This window comes from Callithrix jacchus, chromosome 16 (genome assembly GCF_049354715.1).
Source record: "Callithrix jacchus isolate 240 chromosome 16, calJac240_pri, whole genome shotgun sequence".
NCBI lineage: Eukaryota > Metazoa > Chordata > Mammalia > Primates > Cebidae > Callithrix > Callithrix jacchus.
Window position 1 is genome coordinate 88,156,289 of NC_133517.1, and position 22,527 is coordinate 88,178,815.

Sequence of the window (22,527 nt, forward strand, 5' to 3'; positions counted from 1 at the left end):
GATATCTTTGTATGGTTTTGGTACCTGAACATTATTGAAACAAAATCAGTATTATGCTCAATATACCAGCCCTCATAAAATGAGTTGGGAAGTGCTATTCTTTGAATTTGTGGTAAAATTAAATTATGAAAATATAGTCTGGGATTTTCTTTGTGGGTTGTTGGTTTGGCTTGTTTTGCTAATGCAACTTTTTTACTTGTTATGGGCTATTCAGATTGTCAATTTCTACATGAATCAATTTTGGTAGTTTGTATCTTTCTAGGAATTTGACTATTTCACCTAAGTTATGTAACTTGTTGGAATACAAATCCTTTATAATCCTTTTTACTTTTGGGAAGTTGGTAATAATGTCCCCTCTTTCATTTCTGATTCTAGTAATTTGAGTTTCACTATTTTTTTTTCAATCAAATTGGCTAAAAGTTTCTCTGTTTTGCTCTTTTCAAAAACCAAGTTTTGGCATAATTAATTTCTCCTATTATCCTATTTTCTTAAGTTGAACTTAATTTTATTAATTAGGACACTAATCTTTATTTGTTCCTTACTTTTGATTGTTTTAGCTTTACTTTGCTCTTTTCCCAGTGTCTTAAGGTGGAAGTTAGGTGACTGATTTGAGATCTTTATTTTTAATATAAGTTTAACTTTTCTTCTAAACACAGCTTTACCTGCATCCCTTGAGTTTTGATGTGCTGTGTCTTTATTTTCATTCATTTCAACATATTTTCTGATTTCTGTCTGAATTTCTTCTTGATGATTTAGGAGTGTCTTGTTTAATTTTTACATATTTGTGTCTTTCCCATATTTTCCCCTATAATTTATCTGACTTCATTTCATTATAGCTCAAGGAGATATTTTCTATTTTTTATTGCTTTAAAAATTTTCTGAGGTCTGTTTTATGGCCTCACATATGGTCTATTCGGGAGAATGATCCACGTGTACTTGAGCAGAATAGTATATTCTATTTTTGTTGGGTAGAGCGTTCTATAGGTATCTGTTAGGTCTAGTTGTACTACAGTGTTGCGCAAGTCTTCTGTTTCCTTGTTGCTCTTTTGTCTGGTTCTTCTATTTATTATTGAAAATAGGATATTGACATTTCCATCTTCCATTATTAAATTGTGTCTTCACTTAAGTCAATGTTTGTTTTGTGTATTTAGTGCTCCTTTATTAGGCACATATACATATATATGTCACACTAATATATATATATTTTTTATATATATATTTTAGATATATATATATAAAATCACACCCTAACCTCTGCCTCCTGGTTCAAGTGATTCTCCTGCCTCAGCCTCCAGAGTAGCTGGGATTACAGATGCTCTGCAATCAAAATTACCACCACACCCAGGTAATTTTGTATTTTTTATTAGAGACAGAGTTTCTCTCCCTGCTGGTCAGGCTGGTCTCAAACTCCCAATCTCAGGTGATCTTCCCTCCTCAGCTTCCCAAAGTGCTGGAATTATAAGCGTGAACCACCCGGCCTGGCCAGGTGCATATATTTTTATAATTATCTCCTCCTGATGAATTAACCCTTTCATTCTCTTTATCTCAAGTGACTTGTTTGTTAAAAAGTCTATTATATCTGCGATTAGTATAGCTGCTTCAGGCTTCCTGTGGTTGCTTTTAACAGGATATATCTTTTTCTTTACTTTACTTTTACTGTAATCATTTTACTTTTACTTTAATCAATTTGTATCTTTGAATATTAAGTGTTTCCCTTATTGATAATATATAATCAGATCATGCTTTTTTATCTCATCTGATAATCTTTGGTTTTTAATGGATTGTTTAGCTTGTCATGTACTGTTATTGTTGATATAATTGGTTTTATATCTGCTATTTATTTCTTGCTTTGTCATGTCTTTTTTGCTCCTCTAGTCCTCTTTTACTGCTTTCCTTTGCAATAGTGAATATTTTCTAATGTAGCATTATCATTTCATCAATAATTTTTCACCATTTTGAGTTTGTTTTTCCCAGTGGTATCTCTAGGGTTTACCATATACAGCTACAGATTTATATATGCTTAGTTTCAATAATATATAAAGTGCTGCTCCTATACAGCTCTACTCAATTTTCCCCCTTTTTATTTATACTATTATTATACATACTACATCTACTAATGTTACAAATAAACAATACAATGATATATTTACTGCTTTGCCATCTGTCATTATTTCTTTAATCCATTACAGCTTTGCTCCTGCCCACTTCCTTTATGCTGTTAATGGAAAATATATTATATATTTATTATTTTTCTATATATTACAGTCCTAACAATATATTTTGCACATATCATTTTATAAAATTGCTTTTTAAAATCAGTTAAGAGAAGAAAGGGAAAAATGAATTTACAGTGACTATTATAATTGTATAATTACCTTTACTGTGCTCATGTTGGCTCCTGTGAATGCTAATTACTATTTGGGGTCATTTACTTTCAGCCTAAAGGATTTCCTATAGTATTTCTTGTAAGATGGCTCTGGTAGCAACAAAATTTCTGTTTTTATTTATCTGGGAAATTTTTTATTTTTATTTTATTTTTGATTGCTAGCTTTGCTAGTATAGGAATCTTGGTTGACTTTTTTTTGTTCTTTAGCATTTTGTGCATATTGCCCCACTACTTTCTGGTCTCCATTGTTTTTGCTGAAAGGCCAGCTATTAATCTTACTAGGTTTCCCTTGTAAGTGATGTGTTTTTCTCTTGCTGCATTCAAGATATCCTCCTTGTCTTTGATTTTCAGTATTTTTACTATGATTTGTGTCTTTTTGCTGGTTTCTTTGCATTTATTCTACTTAGAGTTTGTTGCGTTTCCTCTATGTATAGGTAATTGTTTTTCAAAAAATTTTGGGCTTTTTCAGCAATAGTTTCTTTGATTTTTTTTCTTTTTCTCTTCTTTTGGAACTCCCATTACATATACATGGTGTGCTTAATTGTGGCCCACCTTTCTCTGAAGCTGTTTTTCTTTCCCCTCTCTGTTCTTTGGCTCGTATAATCTCTATCAATTTACCTTCAAGTTTACTAATTCTTTCTTCTGACAGCTCAAATCTATTATTGGGTCTCCATTTTTCTTTTCTTGCTATTGCATTTTTCAGTTCCAGAGTTTTCATTTGGCTCATGTGTGTGTATGTGTTTGTACACAGACACGAATATTAATATTAGTGTATAGATAGATATGGTTTCTTTTTATTGGTATTTTTTATTTGATGCAACATTGTTATTGTATATTCATTTACTTCTTCAATCATGCTTTCCATTAGGTCTATGAATATATTTATAATGTCAACTTTGAAATCTTTCTGATTCATCTGACATCTCCTCACTCTCATGAGCAGTTTCTGTTGCCTGATTCTTTTTGAGGCAAAGTATAGATCATATTTTCAAAATTCTTCGTAGCTTCATTTTTTTGCTAAATATTGGACATTTTGGATAATATATTGTAGGAGTTCTAGCTACTGATTCTTCTCTTCCATAGTTTGTTCTTGTTCATTGTTCAGTTATTTGTTTAGTGACTGGTTGGATTATTTTAATAAAGTATACTCATACCCCTCAACACACAGTGTTAAGCCTCTTATGTTGCTCTTCAACTAGACACAGCTTTGAGCCAACCTGGGATAACAGTGGTATTTTGTGGGCCTCTCTTCTAATTCTTTCCCTTGCTCCACTGCTGGCAAGTGCTTTATTGTTTACAATACCCTGGGCATACATTTCTTTACGAACTAACCTAATCAAATGTAATTCCTTTGAAGGAATGGCTTCCAATGTCAGTGTTTGATGTTTATTCTGACCCCAGGCGAGCTCCTCTCAGCTGTCCTATTTCCTTATTATTTCCTGCAAACTAGCTGGCCTGCAGTCTAGGCTGTATCTTCATTAGATTCACAGATCTCATTCTAATTGCCTTTCAGCACAATCTATACTAATCTTGAGAGTTTCCTTAGGTTTAAATTTCTCTTCCTCTGTTGCAGATGAAGTCACTATTCTACTGTCTGCTTCTCCTCCCAGAGAAAAATTTCTTAACCAGAGCTCTGAAGCTGTGAGTAGGGACAATAGCAATTTTCTCTCTGAGTAAAACCCTCATTTTAGGAGAGCACTCAATAGGCTAATGTTTTCTTGGTTGCCCCTCTGGCACAAAGGGACCACAACACAAGCCAGGGGAAAGGGCACTAATGCCCCAGGATTCTCAGCATGCCACCCCTGAGGTAGACCCTGCAGTCTTGAGTAGCAGTTGGACAGAAGAAGAAAGCCTCACTTTTCAGCCACATTCACCAGGACTAGACTCAGCATCAGGCAGCCAGACACAGGACAAGATATGCCAAAGCCTTGTTCTTCTCAGGAGAAAAAAAAAAAAACAGGCAAAACAAAACAAAAAACCAGGGAGATAAGGAAGAATAAAGCTGTTTTGGTGCAAATTTCACAGATTTTAACTTTTCTTGCTGAAATTTCATAATTTTATTGAATATTTGTTTTCATTTGCTGTTTTGCTCTTATGATTATTTCTAGAGGCTTTTGGTGTTTTCTTTTTTTAAATGTTTTTCACCAGTTTTCATCAGGGAGTGGGTCAGCAGAGTTACTCATGCTGTCATGTGAGAATAAGTGATTTAATTTTGAATATGCAGGTTGGGACTTATCTGGGTGAAGAGTTCTCACAGGCAGAAAGATACACAGAACTGAGAGCCAAGGAACAGATCTAAGCTGGTTATATAGATTTGGAAGTCAACCTAGGGACAGAAATAATGAGAGAAAAGTAACAGAAATAGAAGAGGGTCAAGATCAGAACTCAAAAGAGTATTAACATTTAAGCAAAGGAATCTGGGGAGAACTGGTTAGAGAAGTAAGTTATAGTACACTCTAGAAAGAATGTTTTATATGGAAGAAAAGAGTTAGTGTTGAATTTCAAAGAAAAAATGATTGGAGTATCAGAACCATGAAGAATAAAATGAGAGCTAAAGAATCTTTAAAGATTTTAAGATGAATAAAAGTTACATTTTACTTTTCAAAAATTAAAGGTTTTGAAGCTGTAAAAAAAATTACAGTATTGACATATGTCATTGGATTTGACAATTAGGAAGACACTGATGAGGCTGAGCATGGTAGCTCATGCCTATAATTCCAGCACTTTGGGAGGCTGAGGTGGGTGGATCACGAGGTCAAGAGATCGAGACCATCCTGGTCAACATGGTGAAACCTCGTCTCTACTAAAAATACAAAAATTAGCTCGGCATGGTGGTGCGTGCCTGTAATCCCAGCTACTCAGGAGGCTGAGGGAGGAGAATTGCTTGAACCCAGGAGGCAGAGGTTGTGGTGAGCCAAGATTGCTCCATTGCACTCCAGCCTGGGTAACAGGAGCAATACTCCAACTCCAAAAAGGAAAAAAAAAAAAGGAAGACACTGATGAATTTTGCCAGAGTGGTTGGGGTGTCCTGTGGGTGGTAAAGACAGATTACAGTGGGTAGATACATAAAGAAATAAGAGTTGGGGAATGGAAATTCTTAGGGTTGGGAATGGGGATTATATCCTCTGACTCCCCAAGATTTGGGCAGTGCTGTATATATACAAAGAACAGGCAGCCTGGTGGAGATCGTGGCTTATGCTTCATTCAAGGCTCCCTGGAAATGGCTAGATTGGAAAACATAGCACATCTCGGACCCCTCCCACATAAAATCCAGGTCCACAAGAACTTGTCTGACCCAATTTATCCCATCGCTGGTAAGCTGAGAAGCTGGATCAGAGAGGGCACACACTTGGGTGAATTTTCCACAGGGAGACCTTGCCTGAGAACCACAGTGAGAAATGTGATAGAGTTAACATCTTCTTTCAGAATCATAGTAATTACATGAACAGCTAATATGGACCAAAACAAACCAAATTTAGTAATTTACTGTGGAGCAAAGTGAAGACTAAAACACAGGTGTCAGCCAAGAGTCAGAAAATTAAAACAAGTGGATACAATAGAAAGTCCAAGCCTGGAGGGAATAAGTAGAGATTTAGATAACAGGTACATATGGAATCACAAGATGTGTGGCCTCAGTTTTCTCAAGAGAGAAGTGAGGCTGGATACTCCTTACTCCTTGTATATTCCTTGTATATTATTCTTGTCAGGAATAAGCAAGAGAGAGAGTTCAGAGAAAGGCTGACTGCTGGAGGACAGTGGAGAAAGTGAATGCCTGTGAACTTGAACACACACACTCTGGGGTTTGACATAGTGAGCTGAGCCTTGTTCTGTGTTCCCTGTTGCCACCAACAGGACAAAATTCTAGGATGTACAGACATTGGCTTCATCTAGAATAATGCTTCTTACATTTCATAGTCACCTTTATTCTCCTACTATCCTTGTTAAAAGAGGTTGTCACTTATGTGTTTGCAGAATAAGGTCTGTCCATGGGGAAATTTCAACAGTCTAATAAATTGAATAAAGACAATGTGATTGACATTTTATAGGGCTCTTCAAATTCAAGGCTGCCCTTATTTATTGCTGCTTCTTATTTTTGGGGAAACAAAATGCCTACTCTTTTTGGGTAATTATTTTTATGTTTTGCCTTTACTTAGCAATGATAAAAGTGGACAAGCATTGACCTGTTCCTCTGTTTAATGAGTTCTTCTGGTCTGTAAAATCTCAAAGTTGGATCATCAGCACTTGAGTATATTTTCACAAACAGTATGCTATCCACTATCAGCATAACTGAAGTAAATGAAGGAGGATAAAATAATTATTTAGCAACTGGAATACTAGGCCCAAATAATAAAGAAAATTAACGTAAGGTGTGCCTCCTCCTCACAGGCACACCCACATCAATGTTCAGACCAGGGGTGGTTAGAGATCCATAATAACAATATCTCATTGTGGAACTCTGCAGGGTAACTCTCAAATAGCTGCATGGCAGAGACCATAGCTTATAATGTCATAGTCTATGTTGCCAAGGCAACGACACAGCCAGCAACAGAGGCTGACATTTTGAAATGTGCATGTGATTTTATTATTTACAAGTTACAGAGAAGAGAGCAGTGCCAATGTGGTGGCTTAGAAACATCTGTTCTAATACTGCCCACTTGCTTTTGAAAAGAGTGCAATATCTTAAGTAACCACACTTATTAAGAGCCATATGCAGACTCAGCCATTCTTTCATCTATTTATTCATTCATTCATTCAACGAGCATTTACCTACTAAGCACCTAGCATGTGCCTTCTTCTGGGAATCCAAGAGTGAACAATACAGACGTAGCCTTTGCTATTTTTACTATATATCTATTACGATATAAAGAAAACTTGATGGAAATTAATGTACTGGGTCTTAATCAGAGGAGAAAAGGTAATACTCAAATAGGGAACAGGTTGTGCTGCTCCTATTCCTATCCCCTGTCATGAGTATTTGGATAGTAACAATTATGCTGGACTTTGTTTTCACATTCTTTCCTCAGATGGTGATTCTAATGGGTTTTTGTCCCTCAATATATTTTGAGAAAAGTAAGTTTCTAATTAAATAATTTTGAAAAATGCAAAAGATAGAGCTTATCTTACTCCTACCAATTCCCAGGAACATTTCTTGATATGATGTTTCCGTCGAACCCTATTATGCAGTATTAATGCTCCAAGGAATGTATTTTGGGGAAAGTTATCTGAGTATCCTTTATAAATTGAAATAGTGGTGATGACACTGGCAATGCATACATTAGCTACAGCATTTGAAAGGCTAGAAGCAATGTATGTACCATGGCATCCATGGCAGGCAGAAGACTGCATTCATAATTTATGAATTCCAAAGATATTATTCAACCTTTTATAACATCTTCTTGTCAGGAATAAGGAGCAGGATTCCTACAATTAGAAAACATTTCTCACGTTATGCCTCATGGATATATCACTATATACCTTCCTGATAAGCTTGAATTTAGTAATCTAAAAGCCATCCCTACTGCTATGCTTAGGAATATTTAAATAAGTGAAGGCAACATTGTTTTAAGGCAGCTATTTATTGAAGCAAAAGTGCAATCCAAAAAGGTAGGAGGACAGCAACTGCACAGGTTTGCAAAAGGACAAGGGTGATAAGGCTTGATTGCTGATAGAGCCACCTCAGTTAAGTTGGCTGATAAAGCCACCTCAGTTAAGTTGGCTGATAGTAAGTGATGTCTGTTCCATACCATCCCTAGCTGTAGATTTAGTGAGCACGACCAGACTGCTTGCACAGCACTGGGGATCATGACTCATTGACTTATTGCTTTTGAAATAAAATCTCTCTCCCTTGAAGTCAGCTGAGGACATTGAAATTCTTCTGTCTGCCTTCACTATCAATTTTATTCAGCTGGCACTGCCCCATTGCTACCTGGTAATACAATTTAATTTGTGAGGGGAAGAGAAATCATAGTTCTCACTTCCTGCAGAGGGTGAGAAGATTAAAAGATCTGTGCAGAGCCCCTGCTGTAGACAGACTGCAAAGGTGTTATTAGGTGGAGACAGTGCATAATTCTCATGCTCCTTGCAGCATCAGTGAGCAAATTGTATTTGCAGGCAGGTGTTTCTGAACAGCAAAATTGCCATGACTGTGTGGAGGACAAAGTCTGCATGATGGTTTGGCTGGAAGCCTGTCTCTGAGACAGCTTGGTGCAGGCACAGATGTCCCAAGTAGTAATGCAACAGAGCAGCCCTCATGCTGAGAAACACTGTATTGTCTGCCTCTTCTCAGCACCCTCTGCATATGTTCTTGTATTTTTATATCCATTTCACTCTCACACTTCACTGATCTTTTAAATTTGTAAATTAACAAAAGAGATGATTCTGTTTCAAGTGAAACTAAACTGAGCTAGCTACAAAAAAAAAAAAAAAAAAAAAAAAATCCAGAGAGCTGCTATCTAAAGGGTGCATGTGTGGGAAGAAGACCACCAGTTTATCCTGGCTTTGGTTGAAATGCCAACTGGAGATTTTTTTAAATGCACATGAATATTTTTTTTTCTCTGATGTTAGAAAATCACTGAAGTCAAACAGGAGAAAGCAAAAAATTGTTGGACTTGTAAATCTGTTTTGAAGTGAGGCATTTCCAAACACCTTTAGACATTTTAAGACCTTCCTTCTTTGCTGCTCTGGACCAGATTCTGATATATGTAAAAATGTGCAAGATTAGATACACCTAGGTTTGAAACCAAGCCTTTCAATGTAAAAGCAATATATGACTACTTAACCTCTCTAAACTTTGATTTCCTCAACTATATAGTAGGAATAATAGTGGATCCTATTTCATAAGAATGTTGTAAAGATCAAGCAATATATGTCAATGCTTACATAGAATGTGGCATATAATATATGCTCATTAAATAATATCTATTATTTTTACAAGTAATCTGTTGTGAACTTAAAAAGAGGAAGTATAAGACTTATTCTCATGTGTGTGTCTATGTACCTGTGTGCTTGTCTCTATGTATTTTGTTTCATAATTGAAAGTAAAGGTGCTTAAGTGTGTTACCCATCTATACTTGTTTGGACTAGAATTCTATCCCTCTGTGCTATTATAAATGATTTAGAAAAATGTGAATTTCATTTCCACTAGTGCCTTTAAGTCACTAAAGTAGCGTGGAAAATAGGGAAGAAATCTGCACATGTAATTCTATTTTGGTTACCAAGTTACTTTGAAGTGAGAATAGTCTAAACAACACAGACTTTTAAAGAGTTACCATAAAGTACAAGTAACCCAGAATCTCGTTGTGCAGAGTCACTCATGTTTATTCATTCATGCATTCATTCACCAAATAACTATTAATAACACATATACAGCATGCCTATGATAGTTATGAGGTATAGAAAACAAATGTCTAAGGAGTAAGATACACTTACCTTAAGGAACTTACAGTCATGGTGGAGAGACAAATAAGTAAAGAAACTCGACAGTATCAATGCAATATAAAAGGAATTATAATATGAACAAATTAGGCTATTTGATTTGTAGAGCAGTTTTTAGCAACTCTCACCTTTTCATAAAAACTGGAAGTCTTAATGCATAAGTATCTTGAAATTCTAAATTTTAAGTTACATTTTTACTTTTGCTTGAGATATATTCTCTCTGTTGAGACTGCCCAATGTGGAACATTTTAAACATTATATTGGTTATATTAACTTTGCATATTTTTTCTTTTAGAACAGTATGTCATTTAATTTATAAAATATCATCACACACATAGAACAAGATACATAAAATTTAAAAGTAGAAGAATCGCAGCCCATTTAAAAGTAGTTATCAAATGTTCATTTTCTGCATGGTATTAGGTAAAAGAAAATTTAATATTTTAATTACCTAAGATAAAAATAGATTTGGTGCTATCAGCCTCAAGTGTAGTTATATTGCAAAAAAAAGTTATCTTTTTAAAATCTTTTCCTTCTTCTTAATTTCTCTCTCTCTTGCTTGCTTCCTTCCTTTATTTTTTCTTCCTTCCTCCCTCCCTGTTCCTTTTTTTCTTTTTTTCCTCATTCTTTTTTTTTTTTCAAACTTGCTGGACTAATCAGATTGATCAAAATAGCCCAGTACTGGAGGAAGGCAGCAAATCACACTGCCATGGATGTACCTATCATGTTCTTTACATGTATCCCAGAACCTAAAATGCACTAAAAAAATAGCCCAGTGTTTCTGACTTCTGAAACAACTAATATTCATATATAAAAACTTAACATAAACTTTGAATTTTTACCCATTTCTTTTTCTTTAATGGAGCCTTAAAACTTAAAAACCTATAAACACACTTGAACAGAAGCTGTTTTCTTGAATCATGTGCAGATAAAAATGCCACACTTCATCAGCACTTGACTCTATTACCAAAACAATGTCTTCATGGTGAAATCTTTTTATTTCTTAGGAATCCTACAATTATTATAGGTAAAATGAGGGGGATATAGGAATTATTTGCATATTTTTTAGTAGTAGAATTTTTTTTCAAATTACCTTATAAGTCATACCATTACATAAAGCAGTTAAAAATATAACTGGTCTAGCATGTTCTCACCCATAAGTGGGAGTTGAACGATGAGAACACATGGACACAGGTAGGGCACAATATGCACTAGGGCCTGTCGGGGTGGGAGGCAAGGGGAGGAAGAGCATTAGGACAAATACCTACGAATGCATGGCTTCAAACCTAGATGATGGGTTGATAGGTGCAGCAAATCACCATGGCACATGGATAACTATGTAAGAAACGTGCACATCCTGCACATATATCCCCGAACTTTATATATATATATACCTGATCTAACCAAGTAAGGAGGTGAGTGTGCAAGACTGGCCCAACTGAAGACCTCCAGGAATCCAAAGATTGTCCTTTGCAAACCTTTGAACTAGGAAATTCCTGAGGTTCCTTCTACTGCTAACAGCTTATGACTATAAGTGCTAAATAATTCACACTGAATTACACTTCTCTAAATAAATGGATGCCTTTCATTGTCACAGATGAAGTAACTGAGATTCTCTTTATGCTTGTGACATTTACTTCCTTTTATAAAGAAATCAACACAACAGTAACCTGGAATTAATCTCCCTGAAAATTATCCATGACCAGAAAGAAATTTTGGCATTAAATATACTATTAGTAGACTAACAGATGAGGGCTACTGAAACAATAATACTTTCATATACTATTCATGAAAAAAGACCTCTGTATATAGTGATCTAAGTTAGTAATTCTTTAACTACATGATTATGTTATTAGGTTGGTGCAAAAGCAACTGAGGTTTTTGCCACTGAAAGTAATGGCAAAAACTGCAATTACTTTTACACCAACCTAATATTTCTCTTTATATCACTTCTATTGACCTAAGAGGCAGTTGAGTTTACTTTTTTTATATTTGTCTAGCTATGTATGATTACATAACATCTATAAAACATAAAGGATATGTAGCACTAAAATTTTAATAAATCAATATTTGGTTTTAGCATTACTTATTCCAAAGAAGTTTCATACATTTATTTTAAACTAACGTTCTCTGCTATTACTATTAGTCACTTTGTAAACATTTTCTTAATCTATTCATATTAAAGATGGATAGGATTCCATTTAAAATCTATAATAGAATATATATTTTCCTTTGTACATTTCACCCATGACAACAATCAGAGCTGCTTCTTCGAGCAGTAGCAGCTCATGACATTTCAGGAATTAAGATGGGAAATAAATAACATATGAGATTTGTGTTTCTTGGAGAAGGTCCTGCCCCAATATTATCGGATGAAAAATGTGAGATGATCTAGGAAGAGTTTCATCTTCTGGTTATTGTTCTTACAATTGCAGATGTGGTTTTCCCTTTGCCAATCATATTTGCAATAATTCTAAGTACCTGTTCTACACTGACCTGTAGCTGAGATGGTGGAGAGAGTTGAGAGCCAGTGGGGTGGGGGATCTTTGGAAATGTTCTTCCAAGTGGAAGGTATGTTTTGTCATGCTGCTGCTGCCTTCTTTTTATTAAAGAAATAATAGCTATTATAATACCTAATGGACATTTATATCTGTTGTAGGCCTTATCTTTCCTGCAAAGTGATTCATTTAGGTAAAGAAATTTCTCCACCTCAGATTTGTCTCATATTCCCATATATCAGCACTTTTTTAAGTCAGATGAAAAAACTTACCACATTGTGATTATTAGATATCTTAGGTCGGAAATCTCATTCCATTTTCACATTATTTGTTCTCGGTATTGAAGACCGTGAACAAATTTTATCCTGTATTTCAGGAGCACCCTGAAGACACTGTGAGATCTGTGGTCTGTTTTATACAAATGAGAAGAAATTATTTTTTGCCTGCCACGTTTTCTCATCTAGAGGGTTAAAACATACAAATAATAACCAATAGTATTCAACTCACCTGCAGTATCGTATTCTTTTCAATATCTGGAGTACTGTGTTCAGAAGTTCAGAGGCTGCTTCCAAGATCAGCAGGGAAAAAGGCCAATAGGAACATCTGCCATACGTTACAGAAGAGAGTGGGGACATTTGCAATACAGTTGTCATACTTGCATAATTAAGAAATGTTATTTAACATGTTAATTTATTTCATTATCTGGGATTACAATATGGAACTATTTTATTTTACTCAAAGTTCATCAGGATTGCAGTTTTGCTCAAACTTTACCATTATTAGGATTACATTCTAATTCTACTATAGTTTGGTTAAGTGTTGATCTCTGACTTGTTTTTCAAATAATGTATTTTTTGTGGTTCAATCAGTTGGCATTTGAGCACATTTTTATACATTTTAAGCAGCCCAGAGCCATTGTTTTCTTTAGAAAATTCTAGCATTTTAGATGTTATACCTCTGGCACTGATGAAGAGCTAACAGATGAAGCAGCCCCCAGAGAATACCTCTGTAATTTGTATAACTCTGCTATTAAATATGTTGTTCATTACATTATCCAATGTGCCAACTATAAAAAAACCATGGTGATACAATTTCCAATTTTTGCCACAAAACTCCATCTACAATTATAAGAAAAATAACCAGAAGATGAAACTTCTTACCATTTTTCATCTGGTAATATTGGGGCAGGACCTCCTTCATGAAATGGAAATCTCCCATTATTTATTCCATCCTCAATAACCTGAAATGTAATAAACTCCCACTGCTCAAAAATCCAGAAAGCGTTTACTTCTGATTAGTCAGTTTGCTCTCAACAACCAAATACTGAGATGTGTGTGTTTTCACTGTTGCTCCAACTGCTAAGGAACTCAGATGTAAAGGTTTCATTCAGTTGCTGTACGAAGGCAGCAGGACGTGGAGATTTGATGTAAATGTCTTTTCATTTACAAAGCAGTTTTGCCTTTTCTATTGTGTTTAATGCTTTGTGGTTTATTACACCAATTCCATTATCATTAACTGTCTGCAATCCTTTTTTGAATGTATTTTAAGATAAGATAAATATGTATATATGTATACACAAACAAAATTTATGGAAAGGCATTATTTATGAAAAGACATTATCAGAGCTGCTTCTTCGAGCAGTAGCAGTAGACCAGTCTCTTGTCCTAGGCCCCAGCAGACCAGAACAGACCAAACCAAAATGGAGCCCCTCATGATAAATGTCACATAATCAAACTGAAACTTTAAGGAAGGAGGCAAATCCCCAAACAAACCAGTTTTTCCTTAAAACAGATTTCACCAATCAGTAAGAACCCAGTCTACCTGAGATAATGAGGAAGTCCCTACTGCTCTAACCTTTACGACCAAAGAGCCCTGTAGTAACCTGATGTCAACCAATCCATTCTTTTCACTGCTCTTTCTTCTTGTTTCTACCTTACCAAAACCAACTGTTTTGTCATACCTAGTGGAACACTCATTTTACAGAATGAGATACTGCATAGTTCTAGAATCTCACACAAAAGGCAATTAAATGTTTAAACTAAAGTTATTGTAATTTGGCCTGTTGACAACCTTTTTTGTCTTATTCACACTTTCTTCTTTCCAATTTTCCATTCTACTTATGCTCTGTGTTTGCCTGAAACTCACTACAACCTCCCTACCTTCGTCATCCACCCACTTCCAGAAAGCAGAATCTGAGACAAGTGCTTTTGTGCAAATAGTCTCTAGGGCAAGCAAGATAGGAGAACAGGATGGAAGGACTAGAGAGAGTGAAACAGAGAAGGAAAGCCAATTCAGTTAGAAAGCAATGCTGATCTCTGTAGTGGACAACTGGAACTCAATACAGCCAAGGCCTTCTGAGGAGTCTTAGAGAATGTGCCTCAAAATGTCTACTTCAGGGAGAGAAGGGACCAGATTTTTTTCCACCATTAGTCAAAATGGGCCACATGCAGTGTTAATAAGTACTCAAATCCACCCCACACTACTGCATCCAAGAATCCCCAGGCCAAAAATGAGAGATATATAGTGCTGTCAGGTTACATCTGTGAAAATTCATTGCTGCAGCAATGCCCAGAAATAAAGATTGAGCCAAGAGGATTAGATGCAAGGTACAAGAGATGTCCTATACAAGTTTGAACTCCATAGGAAACCCCCAACTGCACTGCCTGGTTTTTCCTTTTCACCAAGACCTGACACCACTATATGTTACAAATTTGCCATACCCCTCCCTCAGTGGAAAGAGACCAGCACCAAACTCTTTTATTTACTCAGCAGGTCTCCCTTTCTTGGAGGAATTTATTTAATGGAAGTAGTAGCAACATAATCAAGGAGTCCAGAGGGATGTCTCAGAGGCAGAGACTTAGAATTGCCCCAGTGGTTTTACTGAGACTTCCTGAGTAGTGAAAGGAGCCTTTTCTGACCTCACATCTGTCAGACACACGTTGTGTCTGTGTGATGGGAGTTACAGTTTATAATAGACCTTGAAATCATAGGAGCTACCAATTAAGTAGGAAGGAGAATACAAAATCCAGGTTTCTTCTGCTTGTCCTCAACTCCTTCCTAACTCTCAATTTCCAATAACTGCTTCCTTCCTCTGTCTAGTCTAGAATGTTCCTACCAGATATTAGGAAACAACAGGAGGGCATTCTTTACTCTCTTTCTCACAGTTCCCAAAGAAGGACCTGATAACCCCATCAGTCAATAGATTTTAGATCTATTGCCACTCATGGGATTATTTTACTGTCTCCTTCATAGAATGTGGAATCATATATAACAGCTGTTTCTTTTCCTGGTGAGGCAAACTGATAGGTGCTACAAGATGGAAGGGTGAAGGTCATGCCCTAGGCAGTAGAGTTCAGTGTTAGAGGCAGAGTCCCCATGTTGCTGATCTGGCACCAACAGACTGGCTGACTTCTGGAAAATTTGCTTAACTTCTCTAGGCCTCAGTTCCCCTGATCAGCGAAATATAGACAGTGATGTAAGTCATGTAGGGAGAGTATTAAATGAGGTAGTGCATAAAAATTGCTTAATACAGTCCCTGGCGTAGAGAAGGTGAATAGTAGTGCTGGCCAGCAGTATACTACTATAATGGGAGAATGAAGAAGATGGAGCCAGGATCAGGGAATGATAGAAATTAAAATATAAGAAATGCCATGACTGAGAGGCAAAAAAAGAACTAAGGGAAATCACAGAATCTTATACAACTAACTATCCACAGTCGTGCCCATTCACAAGCCCTACTTCTCCCTTGTAATAGTAATAACAACTCTCTAACTTGGTGCCAGTAACTAAAGCATCTCCACAACTTTAGAAGAATCTCTCTCATAAATTTGGTCCTTTCTCTGACCTGCTTTAGTTCTTCCAGGTGCCATTTTAACACAGATGAACCAACTGGTGGTGTTCTAGCAAGGGCAGTGCCAAACAGGTATTGCCATATACACTTGTCAAAGCAAATCAAAGCTCTGATCTCTCCAAGAGCACAGGAGAAATGGCTTACCAAACAGGATTGAGAAATCAATCTTTGTTCTTGAGCCTTTGGATTCAGATCTAGACTTACACCATTGAACCCAGTTCTCAGGCCTTCAAACTCAGACTGGGACCTATATCATCAGTTCCCCTGGATCAGGCCTTTGGATTTGAACTGGAACAATCCAATTGGCTTTCCTGGGCCTTCAGCTTGCAAATGGCAGACTGTGAGACTTCTCAGCCTCCATAATCACATGAGCCAATCCTTCATAAAAAATATATTTCAATATATCAATCAATATCTATACCTACACTTATCCACTGGATCTGTTTCTCTGGAGAACCTTGACTAATATATTGGGTCATAGGTATATATATGATGAACTTTAGGAGAAGACTTTTCTAAAGTGGTTACACCAATTTACATTTCTGCTTATAGTTTATGAGCATTCCAGTTGCTCTATATCCTCCTTATATTTGGTATTTTTTGGGTTTTTTTCATTTAGTAATTCCTGAAGAGCTGAAGAAACATGCAACATACTCTAGGCTGAGGTTCCAAAATGACTTCTGTAGCCACACTGGAAAACTGGATTGCCTAGGGAGCCATGTCTTTCTTGTGATCCATGTCAGCAAAATGAATTCTCTTTTCCTATTTCTTTTTTCAGCTTTAAAAAAATTGTAAACTATAACATAGCATCATTTTAGTTCTATTAAACTATATACCATATAACTGGTCCATAAACTGGATTGCCTAGGGAACTGTGTCTTTCTTGAGATCCATATCAGCAAAATGGATTCCCTTTTCCTATTTCTTTTTTCAGTCTTTTAAAAATTGTGAACTATAACATAGTATAGTTTTAGTTCTATTAGACCATATACCATATAACTATATACACACACCCATGTGTGGTATATTAATTCTTTGTAATGCATTCATATTACAAACACATCATCTTCCATGATATGTGTTTTAATTTTCTTTTCCCTGATGACTCATGAAATTAAACACCTCTTCATAAGTTTACTGGCCTTTTGAACATTCTCTTTTGAGAAGGGCTCAAGTCTTTTTGGCCAGTTTTCCATTAGGTTGTCAAACTTGCAAGTGATTATTTGTTTGAGGGATGTCAAGGACCGAGAAATAGAAATTCCATTTGACCCAGCAATCCCATTATTGGGTATATACCCAAAGGATTATAAATTGTTCTATTATAAAGACACATGCACATGTATGTTCACTGTGGCATCATTTACAATAGGGAAGAACTGGAACCAACCCAAATGCCCATCAATGATAGACTGGACAAAGAAAATGTGGCACATATACACCATGGAGTACTATGCAGCCATAGAAAAGGATGAGTTTGTGTACTTTGTAGGGACATGGATGAATCTGGAAACCATCATTCTCAGCAAACTGACACAAGAACAGAAAATCAAACACCACATGTTCTCACTCATAGGTTGGTGTTGAACAATGAGAACACATGGACACAGGGAGAGAAGCATCATACACTGGGGTCTTTTGTGGGGGGCAGGAGAGTCACAGCAGGGGAATGGGGAAGTTAGGGAGGGATAACATGGGGAGAAATGCCAGATATAGGTGACGGAGGCATGAAGGCAACAAACCACATTGCCATGTACGTACCTATGCAACAATCCTGCATGATCTGCACATGTCCCCCAGAACCTAAAGTACAATTTAAAAAAAATGTCATGAAAACTATTCCTTTGTCAGATAAATATATCATGAATATTTTTCTCTGTGTGTGCCTTCAGACTTTATTAGTAGTGTCTTTAAGTAACCAGAAATTCTTAATTTCAATATAATTACATTTAAATATTTAAAAATATCTAGTTAATACTTTGTTTTCTGACTAAGAAACCTTTTCCTATGACAAGGTCATGAAGATAGATGGTCTTCTGTAAGCTTTGTTTCCCTTTCACATTTATATCATTAATTCACTGGAATTAAATTTTTATGTAAAATGTGCAGTAGGGGTCAAGATACATGTTATTTTCCAAATAGATATTCAGTTTGTGAAGTACTATCGAATGAGATCATTTCTTTATCACTACATTGTACTACCATTTTCATTATATTTCTAGTAACTGAATATATGTGAGTTTGTTTCTGGAACAGCATTTTGTTGCATTGATCAGTTTGTCTACTATTGCTCCAATATACCAATGTCTTATTGATATATAACCTTATATTATTCAGCGAAAAGCTCCCAAATCTGTTCAGCTTCTTCAAAATTGCCTTGGCTCGTTTCCATACATTAAATTGCCTTGCATTCTCATATAAACTTTAAAATTCGATTGTCAGTTTTATCAAAAGAAAAAACCTATGGGGATTTTGGCTAAAAAAAATAGAATCTATATATCAATTTGAGAAAAATTGACATCTTTATCTCATTTAATTTTTACTAAAATTATCTGAATTATAAATTTGTTATCTACAGTGTATTGCTGAGATAACTGAAGAAAAGAACAGTAAAGGAACATATCTTATATCATCTCAATAATTAGTACTCACTTCTGGATCCCTATCCAGAATATACAGGGCAGAATGTAGCTAAAGTACAATTGACAGTGTTTTGCTTTCATATTTAATATTATGATTACTTCTATTTATAGCCTATTTGTTCAAAATATATAGTAATGGTAACTTTATATTTGAAATTAAAAATGAGACTAATGAACATTGTAACAAATATTTTAGATGCTAGGTAGATTGTAGAAATAGTGTGTATGAAGGATTGACTGTGTTTGAGGAAACTCTAACCAATTAAAAGCACAAGCTTGGTAATCACTAAATTAATATTAATCTTGTTTGGAACAATAACTAGTTAAAAGTGTCTAGTTCATGTTATTGACATTGATACTGAAGTTTCCTTGATTTTACTCCTCCTAACTGGATAACATGTAACTTTAAAACCTATATTCCAAAATATGTAGAAAATAAAAAGTGAAACTAGGACACAGCTCCTTTCCAAACTGTTTAGAATTGATATGACATCAATCAAAAACCTATTTTCAATTACTCTCACTCTGGTAATAATACTAACTTTTGAAAAGCAAGAATAACCTGGGATCCACAATAAAATTATTTTTCCTGGGAATGAGACATTTAGTTACAAGGGAACTGAGCATATAATCCTAAAGTTTTCTCCAAGGCATAAAATTCTATTATTCTGTGAAATCAAAGAGCTGTAAAAGGTTATTGAACACTGCGGAAAAAAAAAAAAAAAAAACAGTTATCCTATACTGGTTAATTGGCAAGAATGAAACAGAGGTCATTCCATGGTAGCTGTGAGTTTCACATGAAAAGTCTACAAATAGCTACTGAGCTGCTTGGTACTATATATATATATATATATATATATATATATATATATATATATATATATATATACCGCTGTTGAGCCAAACACACACAGCTTCTGTCTATACAAGCTTCCAGTCTAAGGAACTAGTCTCCATGGAATATTACAATGAGAAGCAAGTCCTAAAATAAGTTAAAACACTTAGAAATTAATTTAACCCTCTCATGCCTCTTCTAGTTTTTAAAAATGGGCAACATATAAAACTATTTTTTCCCTAGAATCAAACATAACTTGTATTGAAACTTGGTATAAAATTTTACAGATTATTAGGTTTATACTTAGAGTATACAAAAAAGTTTCTTTTTTTTTTTTTTTTTTAAGATGGAGGAGAGTTCAGACCTGTATGGATAGAACTATGTTCAATGTATTAAGACATATAGTAAGAATTGCATGTAACATTATGGATAAATTTCAAAGTACTCCTAATGCAGTAACTGTACTAGTGGATCTTTTAAACTTGTACGTTACTGGTATTATCTTGGAAAATAAATATAGTTACTTGATGCATAATATATGCAATGTTATCATCTATAAAATAAAGAAGAAATTGGGGTAAATGTCCTGTGTGCTCATCAAAAGAGATTTGTGCTTTTACAATTTTTTTCACAGAAGTCATGCATAAGTAACAATTTTATATTGCCTAATCTTAATTTTATATTGATCTTTATATCAGAGTGAAAGTTTCCTTTGGTTTCTAATAAAGCCATTTATTAAATAATAATATATTGATTCTAATTTTATATAAAATTGTTTCTTATGTCTAGTTTCAAATTTTTACTTCTGTTTTATTTTCTTTCTGGTATTTATTTGAGCCTTTTGTTGTCTACCTATTGTGCTATTCTGTTGTTGTATATATCTATATGTATGTAAAGAGGAAAAAGGTCTGTTTAAAGAGTTCCCAGCAGAGTGTTAGGCATATTGTTTAACTTCCTGAGGGAGCTCATACAATTGTCAAGAGCCTCATTTCACTTTCACTGTTCCAGTAGGTGTATTATCAGATCAGGTAAAATATTGAAGTCAGAGTAAATTTAAGGTAGAAATGATGACTCTTACCTGAATCCAAAATATCTTCTTTAAAAAAGGAAAAAAGCGTTGACAATTAAATAACCAAGTGTACTTCTCCCTTAATGTGAAATGTAAGTAAAACTTCCCCCTGGGCTTTACCAGAAGCCTAGTTAGCACTTGAAGATTATAATTATACATAAGTGGAACCGAGAAGTTCCAATTATGTATTAATGTAATTACAGTACTCCTATTACAGTAACCAGTACGAGGCAATTTTTCCAAATGAGATTTTCAACGTAAAAATCCTTTTCAGAATCACTGTCAGTTCTATCATATTGATCTCCTAATACCATGATGTCAACTAAGACTATGTTTGGTTCAGAAAATCTGTGCAAATATTAGCATCAGGGCTTGTATGTATTAAAATATCCCAGGCCAGCCTTGTCAGAGAGCTTGCTATCAAGGTGGAACACATTTTTGTTATAAGAATTAACTACTTCAAAGGGTGATACTTAGAGGCTTTCCATACAAATGCCCCAAAATGATACAGACAATCTTGTCTCTATCCAAATTACTTTGTAGGAAGGTGGATTAAGAAAAGAAGCTAAAATCTTATTTCTAAAAGTTAGGTCTTTTGTATTCATAAGAGGTAATTGAACACCAAGGAACTAGTCAGAAAGAAAAAAAAATCAACAGGAAAAAAGGAACATTCAACTACTCACCTCTTTTTTTTTTTAATCTTGTTTATGCTTCAATGCCCAGAAGAAAGGGGCTCAGATCACAAAAAGCTGAATCTCACGCTGGTGGAAAGAGAACTGAATCTCAAGATAAATGAGTTGCTTAGAATAGCATATAATCTTGAAATGTTTGTCTCCTGACATAGTCAAATTATAACCCAGGTTACCAAGAAACACTATATCATTTATACTCTGTTAGTTTTTTAATAACACCAAGTAATGAATGTGAAATCAGAAGACTGGAGGTAAAGGTAATATTCCTGATTTGCTTTTAAGAAAAAATATATGGGAACCAAATGTAGGTTTTATATGTCAGATTCCAGAAAAGAAATGGGCTACACATTATTAGATTAGCAAATCATGATTGTCTTCTTTATTTAGACTGCCATAAGGAAAATACCATAGATTAAGTAGCTTATAAGCAACCACAATTTATTTCTCAGTTCTGGAGGCTGAGAAGTCCAAGAGGAAGGCACCAACAGATTCCTTGGCTGGTAAGGGTCACTTCTTGGTTCACAGAAGGCAATGCCAAGGGAGCCCTCTGAGAGTCTCTTTTATAAATTCAGTGATTCCATTCATGAAGGCAGAGCTCTCATGACTAATCAACTCCTAAAGGCTCCACTTCCAAATGCCCTAACATTAGGGATTAGGTTTCAACATGTGAATTTGGGGAAGACACAAACATTCAGTCTCTAGCCACAATCCCAGTGGCTAGAGACTGAATGTCATTTTTCTTTTACATGTGTTTACTAATCTAGCAGAATAGGAAAATACTGTGATACTCTTCATCTTATTTTCAATGTAGCCATTTATTTCTTATCCAGGCAGAAATAAATTATTCTACTCTTCAACCCATAGCGATATAATTGTATAGTAGATTCTATAGAGGTTATATGTTATTTAACAAATCTAAATCTAACATATACTTCTATAACTTGCTCTTAATATAATCAGAACAATATTTTTACTTTGGTTTTCAGAGTAAGATATGTATGAAAAATCAAATTACTTAATTCTCAATTGGTATTTTTCTTAGCATTTCCTCTAAATAATTTTGTTGATGTTCCCTCTGGGACATATGAGGGTTTTATTGGCCAGATTTCACAGGTAAGGCCTTC

At 35.1% G+C, this 22,527-nt stretch overlaps 1 protein-coding gene across 7 annotated transcripts in view; it reads right to left on the reverse strand.

Annotated features, from left to right (window-relative positions):
- The window catches only part of LOC103788657 (uncharacterized), a 304,484-nt gene that overhangs the window by 10,851 nt on the left and 271,106 nt on the right, over positions 1-22,527 (reverse strand). For 3 of the 7 annotated variants that reach the window (XM_078353346.1, XM_078353344.1, XM_078353350.1), the window contains 4 exons: positions 17,927-17,968; positions 12,826-12,921; positions 12,591-12,726; positions 7,702-7,807 (listed from right to left, as the gene is read on the reverse strand). Coding sequence is in view for 2 of the 7 variants with exons in the window: in XM_078353350.1 (XP_078209476.1) it covers positions 12,627-12,726; positions 12,826-12,921; positions 17,927-17,968 (238 nt within the window). In the remaining 5 variants the exon portion in view is untranslated. Of the gene's footprint in view, positions 1-7,701; positions 7,808-12,590; positions 12,727-12,825; positions 12,922-13,478; positions 13,559-17,926; positions 17,969-21,394; positions 21,473-22,527 lie in introns of all 7 variants that reach the window. The other 4 variants (XM_078353347.1, XM_078353348.1, XM_078353349.1 and 1 more) reach the window with 3 other exon arrangements.